General features: G+C 40.5%; 1 protein-coding gene across 2 annotated transcripts in view; it reads left to right on the top strand.

Annotated features, from left to right (window-relative positions):
• Window positions 1-17,101, top strand: part of Cep83 (centrosomal protein 83) — a 112,239-nt gene that overhangs the window by 33,331 nt on the left and 61,807 nt on the right. For both annotated transcript variants that reach the window (XM_059245203.1, XM_059245204.1), the window contains exons 2-4: window positions 3,962-4,232; window positions 4,698-4,848; window positions 15,656-15,748. In XM_059245203.1, coding sequence (XP_059101186.1) covers window positions 4,063-4,232; window positions 4,698-4,848; window positions 15,656-15,748 — 414 coding nt within the window. In that variant the 5' untranslated portion in view covers window positions 3,962-4,062. The remainder of the gene's footprint in view (window positions 1-3,961; window positions 4,233-4,697; window positions 4,849-15,655; window positions 15,749-17,101) is intronic.

Raw genomic sequence — 17,101 nt, 5'->3', positions numbered from 1 at the left:
ACAGAAAAGTTTCACTGCTTTAAACAGCTTCTGCATCGCCCTTTCCCTCAATCCTTTCTACCCCTTGACAACAACTCATCATTTTACTGTCTCCATGGCCCCATCCCTGAATGTGAAATAACTGGAACCTTACAGATAGTCTTTTCAGACTGGCTTCCTTCACTTAACAATATGTACTTATGCTTTCTCCATTTTTCCTCATAGCTTGACAGCTTATTCTTTATTAGTGCTGAATATTCCATTGTGTCTAAGCTACCTTTAATCCATTCATTCATGGAAGAACATTAATGGGAGAAATCCATGGAGTCTGCTTAAAGGGGGAAGGAATTTATTAGTGTAGCAAACTTACTACAGCGTGGGAGATTTAGTGCAGGGTCCTGGAAAGCTTAGATACAGCCCAACGCTGTTCTGCTGCTGAGACAGTCTTCACCATCTAGCCCATAAGCAAGAGAAGAGAGCAGCCTAGTGTGTCTCAGGTCTTAAGGTAGCCCCGAGCCATGCCCCAGGGGCAGGTTCTTCAAGGTCATAGGTAGATGGACAGTTACCTTCTACATCTCTAGAGGCAGTGTTCACAAGGTCTTAGACAGAACAGCTATCCACTACAGGACAATTAGGAGTTAAGCTGCTATTAAGATGTATGTGGAGGTTTTTAAAAATATGGACACATTTTAAATCATTTAACTAAATACCATGGAATAGGATCAGTAGTTCTATAGTAAGAGTATGTTTAACTTTGTAAGAACTGCCAAACTATCTTCCAAAGTGGCTGTACTAGTTTTCCTTCCCACCAGTAAGAAGAGTTTCCTTCTTTTCTTAGGTATTATTTAGAAGTGTGCTTAACTTCCAAGCATTTTCAGTTTTTCCATCTATCTTTGGCTTGTTGACTATTGGTTCATTTTTTGGTTATTCAAGACAGGGTTTCTCTGTGTAGCCCTGGCTGTCTGGAACTCTCTCTGTAGCCCAAGCTGAGATTTGCCTGCATCTGCTTTCCAAGTACTAGGATCAAAGGCATGCACCATCACCACCACTCAGCTCTTACTGATTATTTGTATAATTCCTTCAAGGTTAAGAACCAATACTGGGGGTTGGGGTAGAGCACGCAAGGCCCTGGGTTTGGTTCTCAGCTCCTGCGGGGACACACACACACACACACACACACACACACACACACACACACACACACACGATGACCAATACTGTATGATTACTGTTCTCTTTAATTTATTGTGGTTTTGTGCTAGAATGTGATTCCTTTCTCTTTTCTTTTCCTTCCTCCCTCCCTCCCTCTATCCCTCCCTCCCTCCCTCCCCCACTCTTTCTCTGGTGGGGGGTGCAGGGCCTCTCCATATAGCCTTGGTTGTCTTGGAATTCACTATGTAGACCAGGGTGGTCTTGAACTCACAGATATCCTCCTGCTTTTGCCTCCTGAGTGCTGGAGTTAAAGGTGTGAGCCACTATGCCCAGCCAGAATGTGGTTTTTAATAAATGTACCATGTAAACTCGAGAAGACTGTTAGGTTGTGTAGTTGAATGAAGTGATGTATAATATCCATTATATTCAGTAAGTGAACCTATATACATGTACACAAATGCATATTTCTATTAGTATATGTATATATAAACACATACTTCTATGTAAGTAAATATTACAATGATATAAGCATTACTTTATTATTATAAGCGTCTTATGTTATATACTTTTTATAAGGATGGGGGAAGGGAAGCGTTCTATAGGTCATGATTAATCTCAGACTTTTGGTGAACTGTAGGCCTGAGCTAGAACCTTTGCCAGTGGCATTCAGTCTCCCTGCACTCCTCTTTTATGGGAGGGGGTGAATGGAGGGTGCTAGATTTTAGTGCTTTTCTTGTGTGAGGTAGAAGGTTCTGTTAGCACCACAGCAGACTGGGCTGTACATTACACACATTTCCTTTGTTAAGAAGGTTAGAATGCCCCTGTCTACTTCAGAGTGCTTCTGTGTCCCTTTTCTTTGTCATAAGAAGATTTTTCTCTAGTATTCATTTCGAGAACCTGGTTGGTTCTAGGAGGTAAAACTCCGAAAAGTATGAGAAACCCCTAAAACTGGGTCCTGGAGTTTTAACTCTGAGAGCTGCCTTTATCTAGCTTTTCCCAGTTGGTTATTACACTTCAGTCTGCTCTCCTTGCCTGGAAACATTCCTGCTTACCCTTTCCTGCTCTAGTATACTGTTATTCTTAAATTTTCGTATTGGCTTCTCCACTTTCGTGGGTGTGGTTTACCTTGTGACCTCATCTCCTTTTTGGATACAAGAAGACTTTTTGATTTTTTTTACATTGTTCAGCTTTTCTGCTTGTTAGGGTGAGCCTCTTAAATGCAGCTGGAAATCAGGACCCTGCTCTAAGCTGTTTTTCCCTTCTGGTTGGCAGTGTGGCAGCCGTGTGCAGTGTCTAGAGGTTCTCTATAAGATGTAAGCCAGGATGAGTTTCTTGCACCCTTTCCCCGAAAGTCCAGGAAGTTGAAATCTCTGAATGTATTGATATGGTCAGTCGAACCATGTTTAAAATGAGGATTAGAGTGAGTTAAGAGTAAGGGGGAAAAGGTCCTTAAAGGACCCACCTCTGGAGGCCCACAAAGGTTCCTAGGGAGATCTGAGCTTGCTTCACCAAGGAGCTGCATTAGAGGATGGCTTGACCACGTGCGTGGTTACCAGGTGATTGGAAGGGTCTGCACTTGGCTGTGCTGGCATTTTGTTTCACTCCTTGGTATTCCTTAAAAAGCCCTTTAGAAGAGACAGAAGGGGCCAGTGGATTAGGATCCAGGCCCTCCCGAGGCTATCCTATGTTTCTCTTTGCCTCTCTCCCCTCTATATTTCTATCTAAATCTTTTATTCCTCTCTCCTTAAGAGTACCCTGGGGGAAAAGTGGGAGCTGGTCTCCCACACCCCTCCCATTCACACTTCTGTATAGTTTCAAAGGATACCTAGGCAATCCAATTTCAGTTTATAGGTGTGTGTATTTGTATATATGCATGTGTATATATGTGTAGACATGATAGTAATTTAGCAGAGATTATATTCAAGCAAGAATGTTTTCCATAAGCCAAAGATCCATTGTTGTAATAGAAGGGAAAATATATGTATATATAGTGGTCTGGAAAAAGGTTAATGATGTTATAGGGAAAGAACGATTTGAATTCATTTTATTTTCTTATAACAAAACATTTTCCCATCTTTAACTTGTATATGCAATAAACATTTAGTTACTGCAGTAATTAATGCTGGGTCAGTATTTTGGGGTAGGCATAGTGATCTTCTTTTCCGTTCTTAGCATAGTAGATATCACAGGAAACGCTCAATATTTGTGTGCTAATTGATTTCTTGTTTGAATCTGCCTCCTAAGTGCTGTGTGTCAGAAGACCGTTTGCAGCATGACTCACAGACATAATTACTACTGGAGGTCATCTTTGTGAAGATGTTATTTTTCTCCAGATACTTACCAAGTTCTATATAATTTTCCCCTAATTATTGGAATATGTATTCTATACTAGGATCCACTCTTGAAAGTTCCCCACAGTAACTTTGAGAAATAGCTTAGTTAGTGAATCAAAGATGACTTAAACTGGAAAAATTCATACTTCTGGTTTCCTTGCCTTAGCAAGGAAGAGTTGGAAATACTCCTGACAGAAAACTAAAAACGAAACCCGCGACTTGTTCTTTCCATGGTTGTCAGTTGCCTTACAAATATGGACACCTTGTTATAGGACTAGTATTTTAGGTGCAAGCTTGATAGTTACAGAGTTTCTTCATGGAAGTAAAGGACAAGTATGAACCTATGATTCAGCTTTGTTTTTACATTTGTTTTATGAGTAGGTAGAAATCTAAAAACTGAACTTTAAAAATAAAAAAGGAAAATAATTGTTAACAGTTATGTAAAACCAAAGGCTGTTTAGGTTACTGAGTATTAATTATGTGCATTCTCTATGCAGGCATGATTTGGTCTCCTGGGATTCTGCCATAGCAAGAAAGAAGTTGGAAATACTCCTGAAAGAAAACTAAAACAAAACAAAAGCCTCAGCGTCTTCTTTTCATGGTTGTCAGTTGCCTTACAAAGATGGACACGTTTCCTAGTGTATTTCCTCCTGGTGGAGACAGTAGGCTGAATCCTGAACCTGAGTTCCAAAATATGTTAATTGATGAAAGGGTACGATGTGAACATCATAAACATAATTATCAGGCTCTGAAAATTGAACACAAAAGGTAAATTACTTAAATTTTGAGATAAAGTATTGGGGGCGAGGGGGAGGTGGCTGCTTAAAAAATTGTTAGTGGAGTTGTATTGGCTGAATGTTTGCTCTGGAACATGTGGTATATTTTTGTTATTTTACAGTATATTTAGTTAATACAATATAGTAAAAATAAATTACTTTGTTCAGATCTATGGTATTAAGTGGGTTGTGAATGTAGTATTATTTGAAAGTAGCAAGACACACATGAACAATATTTAACAATAAATATATCCAGGTAGTTAAATGTGTGTTTTAAAATTGCTTTCAGAAATTACAGTGTTAATAATTAGATAAAAGTTTGCAAAGAAAAAATTATTACAAGTTTAATGGAATGTCATATCAATCTTGTTTTTCTGTATTATTGGTTTGCTTTATATAAAGCAGTGAATTTGAATGTAAAATATGCATTTCAAATTGAATCTTTTTAAAAAATCAGGTTGCAGGAAGAATATGTAAAATCACAAAATGAACTTAAGCGTGTGTTGCATGAAAAGCAAACTAACCAGGAAAAATTCCAACTGCTCCTTGAAGAGTTAAGAGCGGAATTAATGGAGAAAATTAAAGACCTGGAAGAAATGAAGCGGCAGGTGAGGAAGTTTATTTGAATTTATATAAAATTAGTCATGTAGTTAGTGGAAATAAGTGGTTTTGGTAAGATTAATGGAAATAAGGAGTTTTGGTAAATTTGTTTTTTTCTATGTTGCTAATAGTTAGTTTGCTGTATCTGCAGTTGATATATAATCCAGTCTTTCATATATTTTATACAACTTCTTAAACTGTAGGCCCCAACCTCATATTAAATTGCGTAAGTAAGGTAGGGGTTATGAAAAAAATGGCAACTTCCAAACATTGATTGAAAGTGGAACCCTAATGAATCTGAGGTGTTTCCGGCAGCACTTACCTGTGCTCCATTGCATGGCTTTACTGCAGTCTTGGTTCCGAACACACAATTAGAGTGTTTTCACGGTGCATCCCATCATGCCATCCAGTACCAAAGAGCATTGTCTAAAACACCTCAGCTCTTATTTGAGACTGTTGTATGTAACAACTAGCAATGTTTTTACTATATGTATGAAGTTTTCTGCTTTCAGAATTAGTGGATTATAATTTGTTTTTACAAAAAATGAGAGGCTTATATAAATGGAAGCAATTTTTTTGTTTGTTTCAATTTTGTTTTGTTTTGTTTTTTGAGACAAGGTTTCTCTATGTAGCCCTGAATGGAAGCAATGTTGAACTTGAGGCATTTAAGATACTCTTTAGACATTGCTCATTGAATCTGTTCCTTAAGAGTAAAATCTAAATGTATGTTTGTTGTTGTAAGCATATACAAGAAGAAGCTTAAGGCTGAAGTGGCTGTATTGGCATCACATAAAATAGATTGCAAGACAAAGAATTGGTTACTAAAAAGGACCTTTATAGTTAAAAGGGTCAATGATGACCTTCATCAAGTAACTGTGTTACTGTACCTTATCTTTCTCATGCGGTAAAGGTAATAAAAGTTTCTACCTAATGTGTTGTTTGTTGTAAGACCTAAGGAAATAATATATATTTTTAGTAAGTACTTGGCATATGGTAGATAATCATAAATGATGGCATTTTCATTCTGATTGAAGGCAGGAACTTGTTTTCAATATGTCTGATGCCTAGCAGATGAATGTCATGAATGAATGGAATAATTAATTAATCAAGTTTATTGTTCTGTTAATACATAATGCTGGATTTCTTTCTCATATATTCCTAGAGTATCAATATCTTCAAAGCTGTCTAGTTTTCTTTCATATCTGTTACAGGTTCTGTTGTATTCCTCAAAAAGATAGGTTGAAGTCCTAATCCTTCAGTATATGGTTTTATTTGAAGATAAGGGTTATTGCAGGCATTATTGTTGATGAGATCACACTGGAATATGGTGAGCCTTTAACCCAGTATTCCTGACGTTTTTATAAGAAAAGAGATGAGGTGCAAGAGGGACATGGGGCAATGGAGACTGCCTCTGTGATGACATGGGATGGTAGCGACTGCTGTGTGATGATGGAGGCATCTGCACAGTAACACAGCAGAGCCCAGGAAAAGGCACGGAAAGATCATTGTAGGTGTCAAAGGGATCGTTGCCTTGCTAATACCCTGATTTTAGACTTCAAGCTGCGCCCCCCCCCCCATTCTGAAACAGTAAATTTTCTGTTGTTTGTAGCTACCCAGGTTTTAATTTTCTTCCATGCCTAGGAAACTAAGATAGCATCTAAAATAGACCTTACTTGTAGAGCAGATTTTATACAGGGCTTCAGTGCTTTAGTACTAGAGAAACCTCGTCAACTTGTGCTCTGAGATGGGGTGTCCAGGGCTGGCAGGCTGCTCTGGAGCTAGATTGCCCTCTGCTTCGGCCTCTTCTGTATCTGGAATTACAGGCAGGGCCGAGCCACCTGATTAACTTAAATTTTAATATTGTTTTTATTTTATGTATTAGGTGCTTTGCCTGAATGTAAGTCTGTGCATCACATGTGTGTCTGGTGCCTATGGAGGCCAGAAGAAGGTGTGGGATCCTATGCTGGGTCAGTTTTAAGTCAGCTTGACCCACGCTGAAGTCATTTGAGAGGAGGGAACCTCAATTAAGAACATGCCTCCAGAAGAGCAGGCTGTAGGCAAGCCTGTAGGGCATTTCCTTAATTAGTGATTAAGGCCCAGCCTGCTGTGGGGGGTTCCTTCCATCCCTGGGCTGGTGGTCCTGGGTTCTGTAAGAAATCAGGCTGAGTAAGACAGTAAACAGCACCTCTCCATGACCTCTGCCTCAGCTCCAGTCCTGTCCTGACTTCCTTTGATGATGAGTGGTGACTTAGAAGTGTAAGCCAATGAACCCTTTCCTCTTCAACTTGCTTTTGCTCCTGGTCTTTCATCACAGCAATAGAAACCTTAACTAGGACGGATCCCCTGGAACTGGAGTTACAGAAGCTTGTGAGCTGGGATATGGATCCTGCGAATCAAACCCAGGTCCTCTGGAAGAGTAGCCAGTGCTCTCAACCACTGAGCCATCTCTCCAGTCCCTAGTTAACTTTAAAAAGTAATACATTGTTATTTACAGATTAGTATATGTCAAATATTTTCTTCCTCATATTGAAGTGAAGTCCTGTTCTTCCTGTGATCTTATTTGTGTATTCCTTGTATGTTATAACATTCCAAAAAATCTTGGGTATTATAGATTGCCAGTGTTTGCGGACAAATGTAATTCTTCTAGGAAAATTTGTGTCTTACTAATATGCCTCGTTTTATTGTGATATTTATCTGATACACACACACACACACACACACACACACACATATCTTAAAAATGGACTGGCTACTGTATTTACTGCTTTTGTAGAGGTAGAGGACCTTAGCTTGATGCCTAGCACCCATGTCTAGCTCACAGCTGCCTATAACTCCACCTCTACACACTGTGGGCACCAGCACTCAACATATACGTACTACACACACACACACACACACACACACACACACACACACACACACACACAATTAAAAATAAGCTAAAGAAATACACAAGAGGAGGAGAGGGAGGTTTGATTTAGCTATTTGCTTTAATGTTTGTTTTTAATTTACACAAATTATGTTAAGAAAACTTCAGTAAATTGAGCAGCATCTACAAGAAATATTCAAGTGGAGGATTATGAAAGATGATTTTTAGAAATGTACATCTTTTATCTAACAGGAAGAAATGCCTATGTAGCATTGACTGCTCTACTGGCTTTCATAGGCAAAGCTACAAAAAACATTTATTTAAAGCACATTTCTGCATCAGTAGTCAACAGGAGTAAAAGTGCCTGCCTCATAGGGTAATTGTAGAGATGAAATGAGACGTTGCGAAGGAAATGTTAGTGCTTTGATGTATAACACTTAAGTGATCTGTACCTTTAGGCTGTTGTTACAAGTTAAGTATTCCTTATGTGAAGGGTGTGGAAGCAGAAGTATTCGGATAATTGAATTTTTCAGCTATTGGAGTATTTCAGGCTTCAGTGATTGACACTTCTAATCTGAAAATCTGAAGTCCAAAATGCTTCAAAATCTGGAAGTTTCTGAGGACTGATACGGTACAAAAAAACTACAGCATTGGAGTGTTTGAATCTCAGATTTTTTTTATGGGCTTTAATCAGTAGTACATCTTACTGGTCAGATGCCTTTTTAAAAAGCCTGTAAGGGTGGAGAATAGCAAAGAAGTTCTCCTGATGACTCTGAGGAAGTAAACTCCTGTATGAAGATAGGAGAGTGACAGATGATGGGCGGTTCCCAAGAGCTGAAGGCCATAGTCCTATCAGCATGAGAGCTGAACTCTACTAGTGTAGCTAGTGAGCTAGGAGAGAACTCCTGGTCGCAGGCAAGATTACTGCCTTAGCTGCATTCACTTGACATGAAATAGAGAACGTAAAGTCAGCTGTGTCCGGTATCCTAACCCAGTGGTTCTCAACCTGTGGGTTGTGACCCCTTTGGGGGTGTGTGTCGAATGACCCTATCACAGGGGTCATCTAAGACCATTGGAAAACACAGGTGTTTACATTACAGTTCATAACAGTAGCAAAATTATAGTTATGAAGTAGCAGTGAAAATAATTGTATTGTTGGGGGGTCACCGCAACATGAGGAACTGTGTTAAAGGGTCGCAGTGTTAGGAAGGGTGAGAACCACTGCCCTAATCCATAAATATTGTAAGATAATACAGGTAATGTAATTTAGGTCTTTTAATTTAAGACCATTTTGTTACTTGGGTTCTGGTACTTGAAAATTGGCTACAAGTGTAACAAATGCTTCAGACACTGGAGTAGTTTAGAACTGGAAAGCAGTTGGTAAAGATAAGAATTATGAGGATCACCATAAAGTTTAAAGCAGTTTAGGAAGGCCTGAATGGTCTTCATAAGATTGTCTTAAAAAAAATAAAAGGTTGGGAAGAGATTAAGGAAGACACATGACCCATGACCTCCACACATGTGCATACATGTGTACTTGCACACATGCGCATATACCTCACAACAGTGTACATTACACTCCCCCCTCCAATATACAAAGATTTAAAAGTAAAACCTAGATTGCGCCACTTGTTTTCTGTTGCCTCTAGTAAAGTGTGAAACAGAAGAGATTAGTTGAAGGGAGAGCTCTTGAACAAAAGAAAACAGACTGGGTACTTTTCAGAAGAGTGTTCTGCCTTTCCAAATGATAAGAATGCTACACAGCAGAAATATGTATTGAAACCGTTGTATAAAGACCAATTGCCACCACATCTCAAGATCTCAGATTGGGCAAAAGAACAAAAGAATCACATCAAGGTCTTGTCAAGAGAGCATAGATTTCTTCTTTTTTTCCTCGACCAGAGGGTCTCTGAGAAGTTTGAAGTTATCTTAGCTGTCTCGGGCAAAGCATAAAAATACAAATAGGATTATATAAAAAGGTCTGCACATGTAGGCTTTGTTTAGTGGGGTGAAAGCCTCAGAAATTCCCACAAGACCCACTATGATTTTGAGACATTTACTTGGGAGACGGTCTGCTGCTTGGACTGAGATGGACTTAGGAAGTACAAAGTAACAGAGGCTTTTGGATCCACAGAATCTCTACTGGCAGAAAGAAGGCCTTTAAACCTAGTGGGTTGCAGATGCATGCTCCCTTTCATGAAGAAGAAAGGACAGCCTCAGACAAAAACCAAGAGCCTGCCAGGCGGTGGTGGCCCATGCCTTTAATCCCAGCACTAGGGAGGCAGAGTTCGAGGCCAGCCTGGTCTACAAAGCAAGTCCAGGACAGCCAGAACTGTTACACAGAGAAACCCTGTCTCCAAAAACCAAACCAAATTAAAACAAAACAAACCAAAAACCAAGAGCCCAGAAAGCTGAGCCTTGAGCCACAGAGGCTTTGAAACCGAGTCAGTGGAAGTCCTAGCGCTTAGCTACTGGATTTCAGAACTATTAAGGGACAGTGACTTCTTTTTTTTTATTTATACATAACTGCTACATTATTCCTCGTTTCCTTTCCCAATCCATATTTCTGCCTAATACACACTTATGAACAGTTTTCCTGTTCCCAAGGCCTTTAAAAAAATCGTTTATTGTAATGTAGATCTGCTGTTGTGATTTTTTTCCAGCTTTTATGTGTTTGAAAAGTTTGTTTTGTAAAAGTATTTTCACTGAATATTGAATTCTCAGTTGACAGTTTCCCCCTCTATTTCCTTAAAGATATTTTTAGTTTAGTTTAGTTTAGTGTTTATCAGTGTTTCACTTGTGTTTCACGTAGCAAAGGCACTGCCATTCTTTGGTGTTGTCCCCCCCCTCCTGCCCCCCCCAAACCTGCCAGCTCTTTACTACTTTAAACAGTTTTGGTTACATGTCTTTGATGCCTTTGCTTCATGTTTCTTCATAGGTCTTGAGTTTTTATTGGTCTTACAGTTTTTAATCAAATAAATTTGGGGGTGTTCTATCTATAATTTTTTTTCACCTCTTGAAGATCTAAGTTATACTTTAATGCTAATTATTTAAAATTCTCTCCTCACTTACTAAGATTCTGCTAACTTTAGTCTTTTTTCTTTTTTCTGGGTGTTTTTTCTCAGAATTCCTGTGGTGTTCATTTTAGTCATGTTCATTGATGTTTTCATTATCTATTCTAAATTAGACCAGGCAGTATCTTTTTAAACTCAGAATTATAAATTTCATCTCCATAATTATCTCTTTATGTGTTTCTTAGCTCTTTAACACGTTCCATCTTTTCTGTAGTTTTTTGAACAGTTAGGGTAATTTTGTAACTTAGTCTTACTGTCTTGTTGTGTGACTTTGGGTCTGTTTTAGGTTGGCACTTCTTTTGTTTTTACTTACTCAGTATCAGGCGGTGTCCTGTGTCTTCTCATGCTTGGAAACTTTTGTCAGACGACGCCGGACACTGTGCATTTTACTTGGTTGGGGGTGGATATTTTTGTGCTCCTCTTTGGTCTGGCCACAGTCTTGTCACTTGCAGACAGTTTCATGGTTCTAGGCTTTGCTTTAGGATGGAGTTAGAGAGGCCTGGAGTCTGCCGCTTATTCCCACTGCTGAGACAAGACGCACATGATGATCCATTTATTTGTGAAATGAAGGTTTTTATTCTGGCTTTTGGAAACAGGATTATTCACAGGGTGTGTGAAATCTTAGTACTCATCTCTCATCTTTTCAGGTGGTTCTTTTCTTGGCTTATGTAGTTTCCTTACAAGATGTCCTCATCAGTCTTGTACTGAATGAGTCCAAACCTTGTACAGATCTCCTAGCTCTGTGCACGCTCCTCTGGGACTCTGTCCTCGTGTTCTTGAATTCTCAGTTATGTTTCCTCGGCACGGGTTTATGAGCCTCTGCTTGTGTCTATGTGTGCCATGGCCTGGATCCTCTCACTATTTTTCATCCTTTGGGAATTTACCTTTTGAATGGTATTTTTAAAAGCCATTTAATTTTTTCTTCATAATTTGGCTATCTAGCTTTTATTATATTATTTGGGCTATGTTTAAACCTTTCATTTTTTATTAACTCTTAATTATGGAAATCTTCAGCATGTACAGTAACATAGAGGGGTGTGTAGTGTATCCTCATGTATTCAGCACCGTTATCGTCTTTGGACCTTTTGTTTTAACTGTTACCTTACCTTCCAGTCTTTTTGTCATTTTCTTCACATTAGTGTAAGACCATGTTATTTCAGTCTTAACTTAGTAAGTATCTTTGTTACAGACCAAGACAGCAATCTTTTAAAAGTCTAACTGTCATATTTTCACCACACTGAAACTCATATTCTGCAATACCTTTTAGCTATTCATCTTTGTTCTGAACTCCTTAATTTCCCTGGTTTTCCTTGCTTTTCTCCTTTTATGATTAAGTTGTTGGAAACAGGATCCTGTTAATTTATTCCTTCTCGTTACCCTCCTGCTTAGCTGGTTTGCTGTCACCTAGACCGGACACCATAGTTGGGCCTGATCTCTCCTCCCATAGCCTCAGCTTTCTCCCTCCAAGGCTTTTGTTCTGTTCGTTACTTCCTAAACTCCAACTGCTGTAGTATTCTTTATGCTTTTTCTCTCCCTCCCCATCTGCTCTCGTCTCCTCTCTTTTTGACGGTCTCTCTATGTAGCCCACACTGACCTTGAATTCAACACACTCCTGTCTCCATCTCCTGAGTACAGAGCTCATAGACGTGAGGCAGCATGCTTGGCTTGTTAGTGCTGAAGCTTTAGCTTGTCTCGTGTGTGTGTGTGTGTGTGTGTGTGTGTGTGTGTGTGTGTGTTCATTCTGTCTAAAACATCTTTTCTCTTTATTTTTACTTTTCAATAGCTTTTGTTTGCCTACTTTATTATTAGTTGTGTATGATTTATTTCTCACAGCCAAATTTGAATTTATTATGGGAAGATGCATGCTTCATTTGAGTCTTTGCAACCTATAGAAAGTTGTTTAGGGTCTTTGTATGCTTCAGTGTGTGGGGTTTGTGGGGATTAGCTAAATTACTGCATGTAAGATACTCAGAGCAAAATGGGATGTAAATGATCATATATTACGTAATGTTTTATATTTAGAAGACTTTCATTCAGTAGAGTGTGTAGTATTTCAGGCAACTGGAATATTGAATAAACGAATAAAATTGTACATTATTCATGTTTTCAAAGAAACTCATGCAAATACGGGCTATATTATTTTTTAGCCAGCATTTGTTCATTTGTTCTTTTATTGATTCATGAAACAGTAGTTTAGTAGTTCCTATATGGTAGTCAGTGATGAAAGGTGTTGGAAAAATAATGACGAATCTTTGCGACAAGGAGTGTGCCCATATGCTGCTTACATAAATATTAATTATTCACTGAAGTGAGCACTGTAAGAGAGTATGACAGAATAGAGCCAAAATTAGTTTTGCTGGTCAGAATAACAATTAGCCTTTCTTTAAAAAAATTATGTCTTTAATTTTTTTAACTTTTCATTGATTCTTTGGATTTCACATCATGCATCCAGGTCCCACTCATCTCCCTGTCCTGTCCCCTCGATTCCGCCCTCAGCCCTTGCAACCTCCCCCCAGAACAAACAAAATTTAAAACCAAAAACTGAAAACAAACAAAAAATTCTCATCATGGAAGCTGTATGTGGCCCAGTGAGTCACACAGTAAACCCTTCAGTCCATACAGCTTTCTTTACTTGTAAGTCTTCATTGCAGTGAGTCATTGATCTGGTTTGAGGCCTCTGGCTTCGGCTACACTGTCAATACTGGATCTTCACTGGGACTTCTTGGATATCCTGTTGTTGTCCTGTATCATGAGATTCTGTAGCTTTGGATCTGCAGGTTCAACCGCCTCCCATACTCCAGCAGTTCATAGATGAGGTGGATGTTGGTGTGGGCTAACTCATAGCCCTGGTTCTGGGTCTGGGTGGTAGCTGGGTTGGTCAGCCTGCCAGCTTTCCCTCATTGTTGCCACATGGACGAGCTCTCCAGCACTGCCCCAGCTAGTTTACCCAGTGCAGCAGACAGCAAGAAGCTGGACCAGTGCTCCTGCTCTCACCCCATCAGGCTGCCTCACCCACACTCACACCACCAGAGCCAGCTCTACTATTTTGCCTAGGTGAGGTGCAGGACCTGCTCTCCCAATTGCTGCAGTTGGTGAGGGGCAGGACCAGCTCTTCCGTTCTCATGTCCCAGAGGCTGGTTCTCCTGCCTGCCACAGGTGGCAGGAGGTGGGTAGGGGAGGGCATATTTCCCTCACCCATGTCATCACCCTCCTGCTTAGCTGGAGGGTGATGACATGGGAACGGGGGAGGGAGGCGCTCTCCTGCTTTCAAATCCACAGGGCTGGCTCACCTGCACCCCCTGCCAACAGGGTCAGCTCTATTGTGCTTCCCAGGTAAGGTGCAGGAACCACTCTCCCAAGTGAGAGGCAGGGCCTGTTCTTCCTATTGCTGCAGCCAGTGAGAGGTGAGTGGGGCCAACTCTGTGCAGCCCTATCTTCTTGGACTTCAGTGGTAATAGGAGCCACAGACTGTGACAGACCGTGACTGTAGCAGGGCCATGGACCCAGACATGGCCCTTGGCAGCAGCCCAGGCCCAGATGACCCCATGGCCCCGGTGGCAGCATAGGCCACCCAGATCTGTATGGTCCAGCAAAGGCTCAATACAAGGATACCAACATGGTTCTAGATGGTAGCCCAGGTTCCTGATATCCTCATGGCCCCTGTTGGCTACATGGGCCACAGACATCCATGCAGACTCCAGCTGTGGTTGGACCGTGGACCCAGACATGGTACTCAGCAGACGGAGCCCAGATGTCACCATGGCCTTGATTGGCAGTACAGGTCACCCAGACTAGCATGGACTCAGGGACAGTGTGGCCCTCAAACACCCACATGACCCCAGGTGGTGACCCAGACCCCAGGTATCAGCATAGCCTTCGATGGCAGCAGGAACCTTGGACATCACCGAAGACCTGCCTACTACAGCACCACGGACTCAGACTTGGCTCCAGCTGCAGCCCGGACTCTATACTTTTAATTTTTAAGATTATAATATAATTGCATCATTTCCCCTTCTTATTGAAAATAAATCTGAAGAATTTTCTCTGGTATAACAAATTACTACACCTTGATTTTATTTTTAGAAAATAGACTATCAGTCATTGTATCTAGCATGATAGCCTTAGCTGACAAATTAATTCTTAACAATCATAAAAGTTATCAGTGATTTTTCTTGTATTTCTTTTGAAACAGGGTTTCTCTGTGTAGCCCTGGCTGTCCTGAAACTCACTCTGTAGACCAGGCTGGCCTGGAACTCAGAGATCCGCCTGCCTCTGCCTCCCAAGTGCTGGGATTAAAGGCATGCGCCACCACCCCCAGTATAAAAATCATCATTGTTTTTCTTTTTTTCATTAGTCATATTTTTGACACCTCTGATACCAAGATTGAGATTCTTAAAGTATTGTTTTGGGGGTTGGCTGTGTTTATCTTTTCTCTTTCACCCGTTTTGTGTGTATGCATGGTTTTACTTACCTGTGGGAACACGTGCATGGATATGCAAGTGCACGTGGAGGCTGAGATTGACGTTGAGAATTATCTGCGATTGCTCTTCTCCCTTATCAGTTGAGGTGAGATCTAGGTCAAACCCAGTGTTGGCTGATAGAGGCTGGTCTTGCTCATCAGCTTGCTCTCAGGATCCTGTCTCCACCTCTGAGTCTGGAATTATAGGCAGGCTGCCACATCCATTGCTTGTGTGGCAGGTGCTTTAACTGCTAAGCTATTCCCTCAGCCCTGATAAGTTGTATTTAATGATTATACAAATTAACCACCATGTAAAAATGTCTGTAATTAGTACTTGTCTTAGAAGAGACTTTGAAATAGGGAGAATTCTTCATTTTTGTATTTATAGTTGTTTGTATTTCTTTATGTACTAGGTATTAACACCCCAAAAATTGGAATTGGTAAGAGCCCAAATGCAGCAAGAATTAGAAGCTCCAATGCGAGAGCGTTTCCGGACTCTTGATGAAGTAAGTCATTAAGTGGAATAACTGCATTCATCTTTATGCCTCAGGAAAAGCATCCTTCATTTACCCAGACCCTCTGCATGGCAGACCCTACTGGTCTCCAGGCCTGCTAGGATTGGACTCCATTATCTCTCTGTTCTCTTTGGTCTCCTGATGTTTGTGAAATGGTAGGATTCAAAAGTCTGCGTTGGTGCTGTATCTGCCTTGAATATTTGTTGGAACTCTTTTGGCTGACTCCTTAATCTCTTGTAGTTCTGCCCAAAGTGTTCCTTCTTCAGTAAGCCTACTGACTGCTCCTATCCCGTTCCCAGCTTACTGCTGCAGCCTGTATTCCTGCCACTCCCGACACCTGTGGAGTTTCCTCACCTCCCTGGTTTAGTTTTCCTGTGGTATCTGTTCTTTCTAATAATGCTAATCTGCTGTGTTATTGTGGCTTTTGTTTTAGCACTTTCAGAACGGAAAAACACAATAGAATGTTTTAGCACTTCCTTTCCTTTGCGTGAAAGGAAGCATTTGATTTTTGTTCACAAGTTCCTAAGAATGGTTCCTAACATACAGCAGGTGAAATGATATTTACCACCTGAAGGATGGATTTCACGTCAACTGGATTTGTTGCTTTCCCTGTTGCTTTGATACCCTGACAGAAGCTACTTAGAGAAGGAACAGTTTATTTTGGCTTACAGTTTGAGTGGACAGTCCATGATGGTGGGGAAGCGTGGTAGCAGGATCACGAGGCAGCTGGCCATGTGGAATCCTCAGCCAAGGAAGCAGAGGGTGATGAAGGCTTGTGCTTAGCTCCTTTCTCTTTTTTATTCAGCTCAGAACCCCAGCACATGCAGCAGTGCTGCCTTCACTGAAGGGGGGTCTTCCACCTCAGTTAGCCCCTCCCAGGTGTCCACAGAGGCTAACCTGATCTTGACAGTCTTCCGGAGGTGTGCTTGGAGCCTGTTCTCCCAGATCAGTCTACATCCTGCCAAGGACAGTCAGTGTTAACAGCACACAACCTCCAAAAGAAAAGCACTCATTCCTTTTACTTTGAGTTGAGACCAGATTTCTTACATTACTAAACATTTGATAAAGAGGATGGGAAAAGACTGCAGAGAAGCGTATTAGGTACTGCCTACACATTTTATATGCTAGCTTTTAAAACATATATCAGTTCTTACACTCATAAATTATTACTGTTTTCTCAAAGTGGAACCCTTTGTGAGATTGGAATAGTCCAAAATACTGCCATTGTGCAGGAAGACTTGCAAAATTCTCTTTTGTAATGATCTATTTATCGATATCCCGATTTTTCAAATATGCCCCTAACAGCAATATATCCTGATGGCAGGGTATCATGCTTTGGGTGTA

This window comes from Peromyscus eremicus, chromosome 18 (genome assembly GCF_949786415.1).
Source record: "Peromyscus eremicus chromosome 18, PerEre_H2_v1, whole genome shotgun sequence".
Classification (NCBI taxonomy): Eukaryota; Metazoa; Chordata; class Mammalia; order Rodentia; family Cricetidae; genus Peromyscus; species Peromyscus eremicus.
Note: the sequence above shows the minus strand (reverse complement) of the source record. Positions and strands in the feature narration are given on the sequence as shown.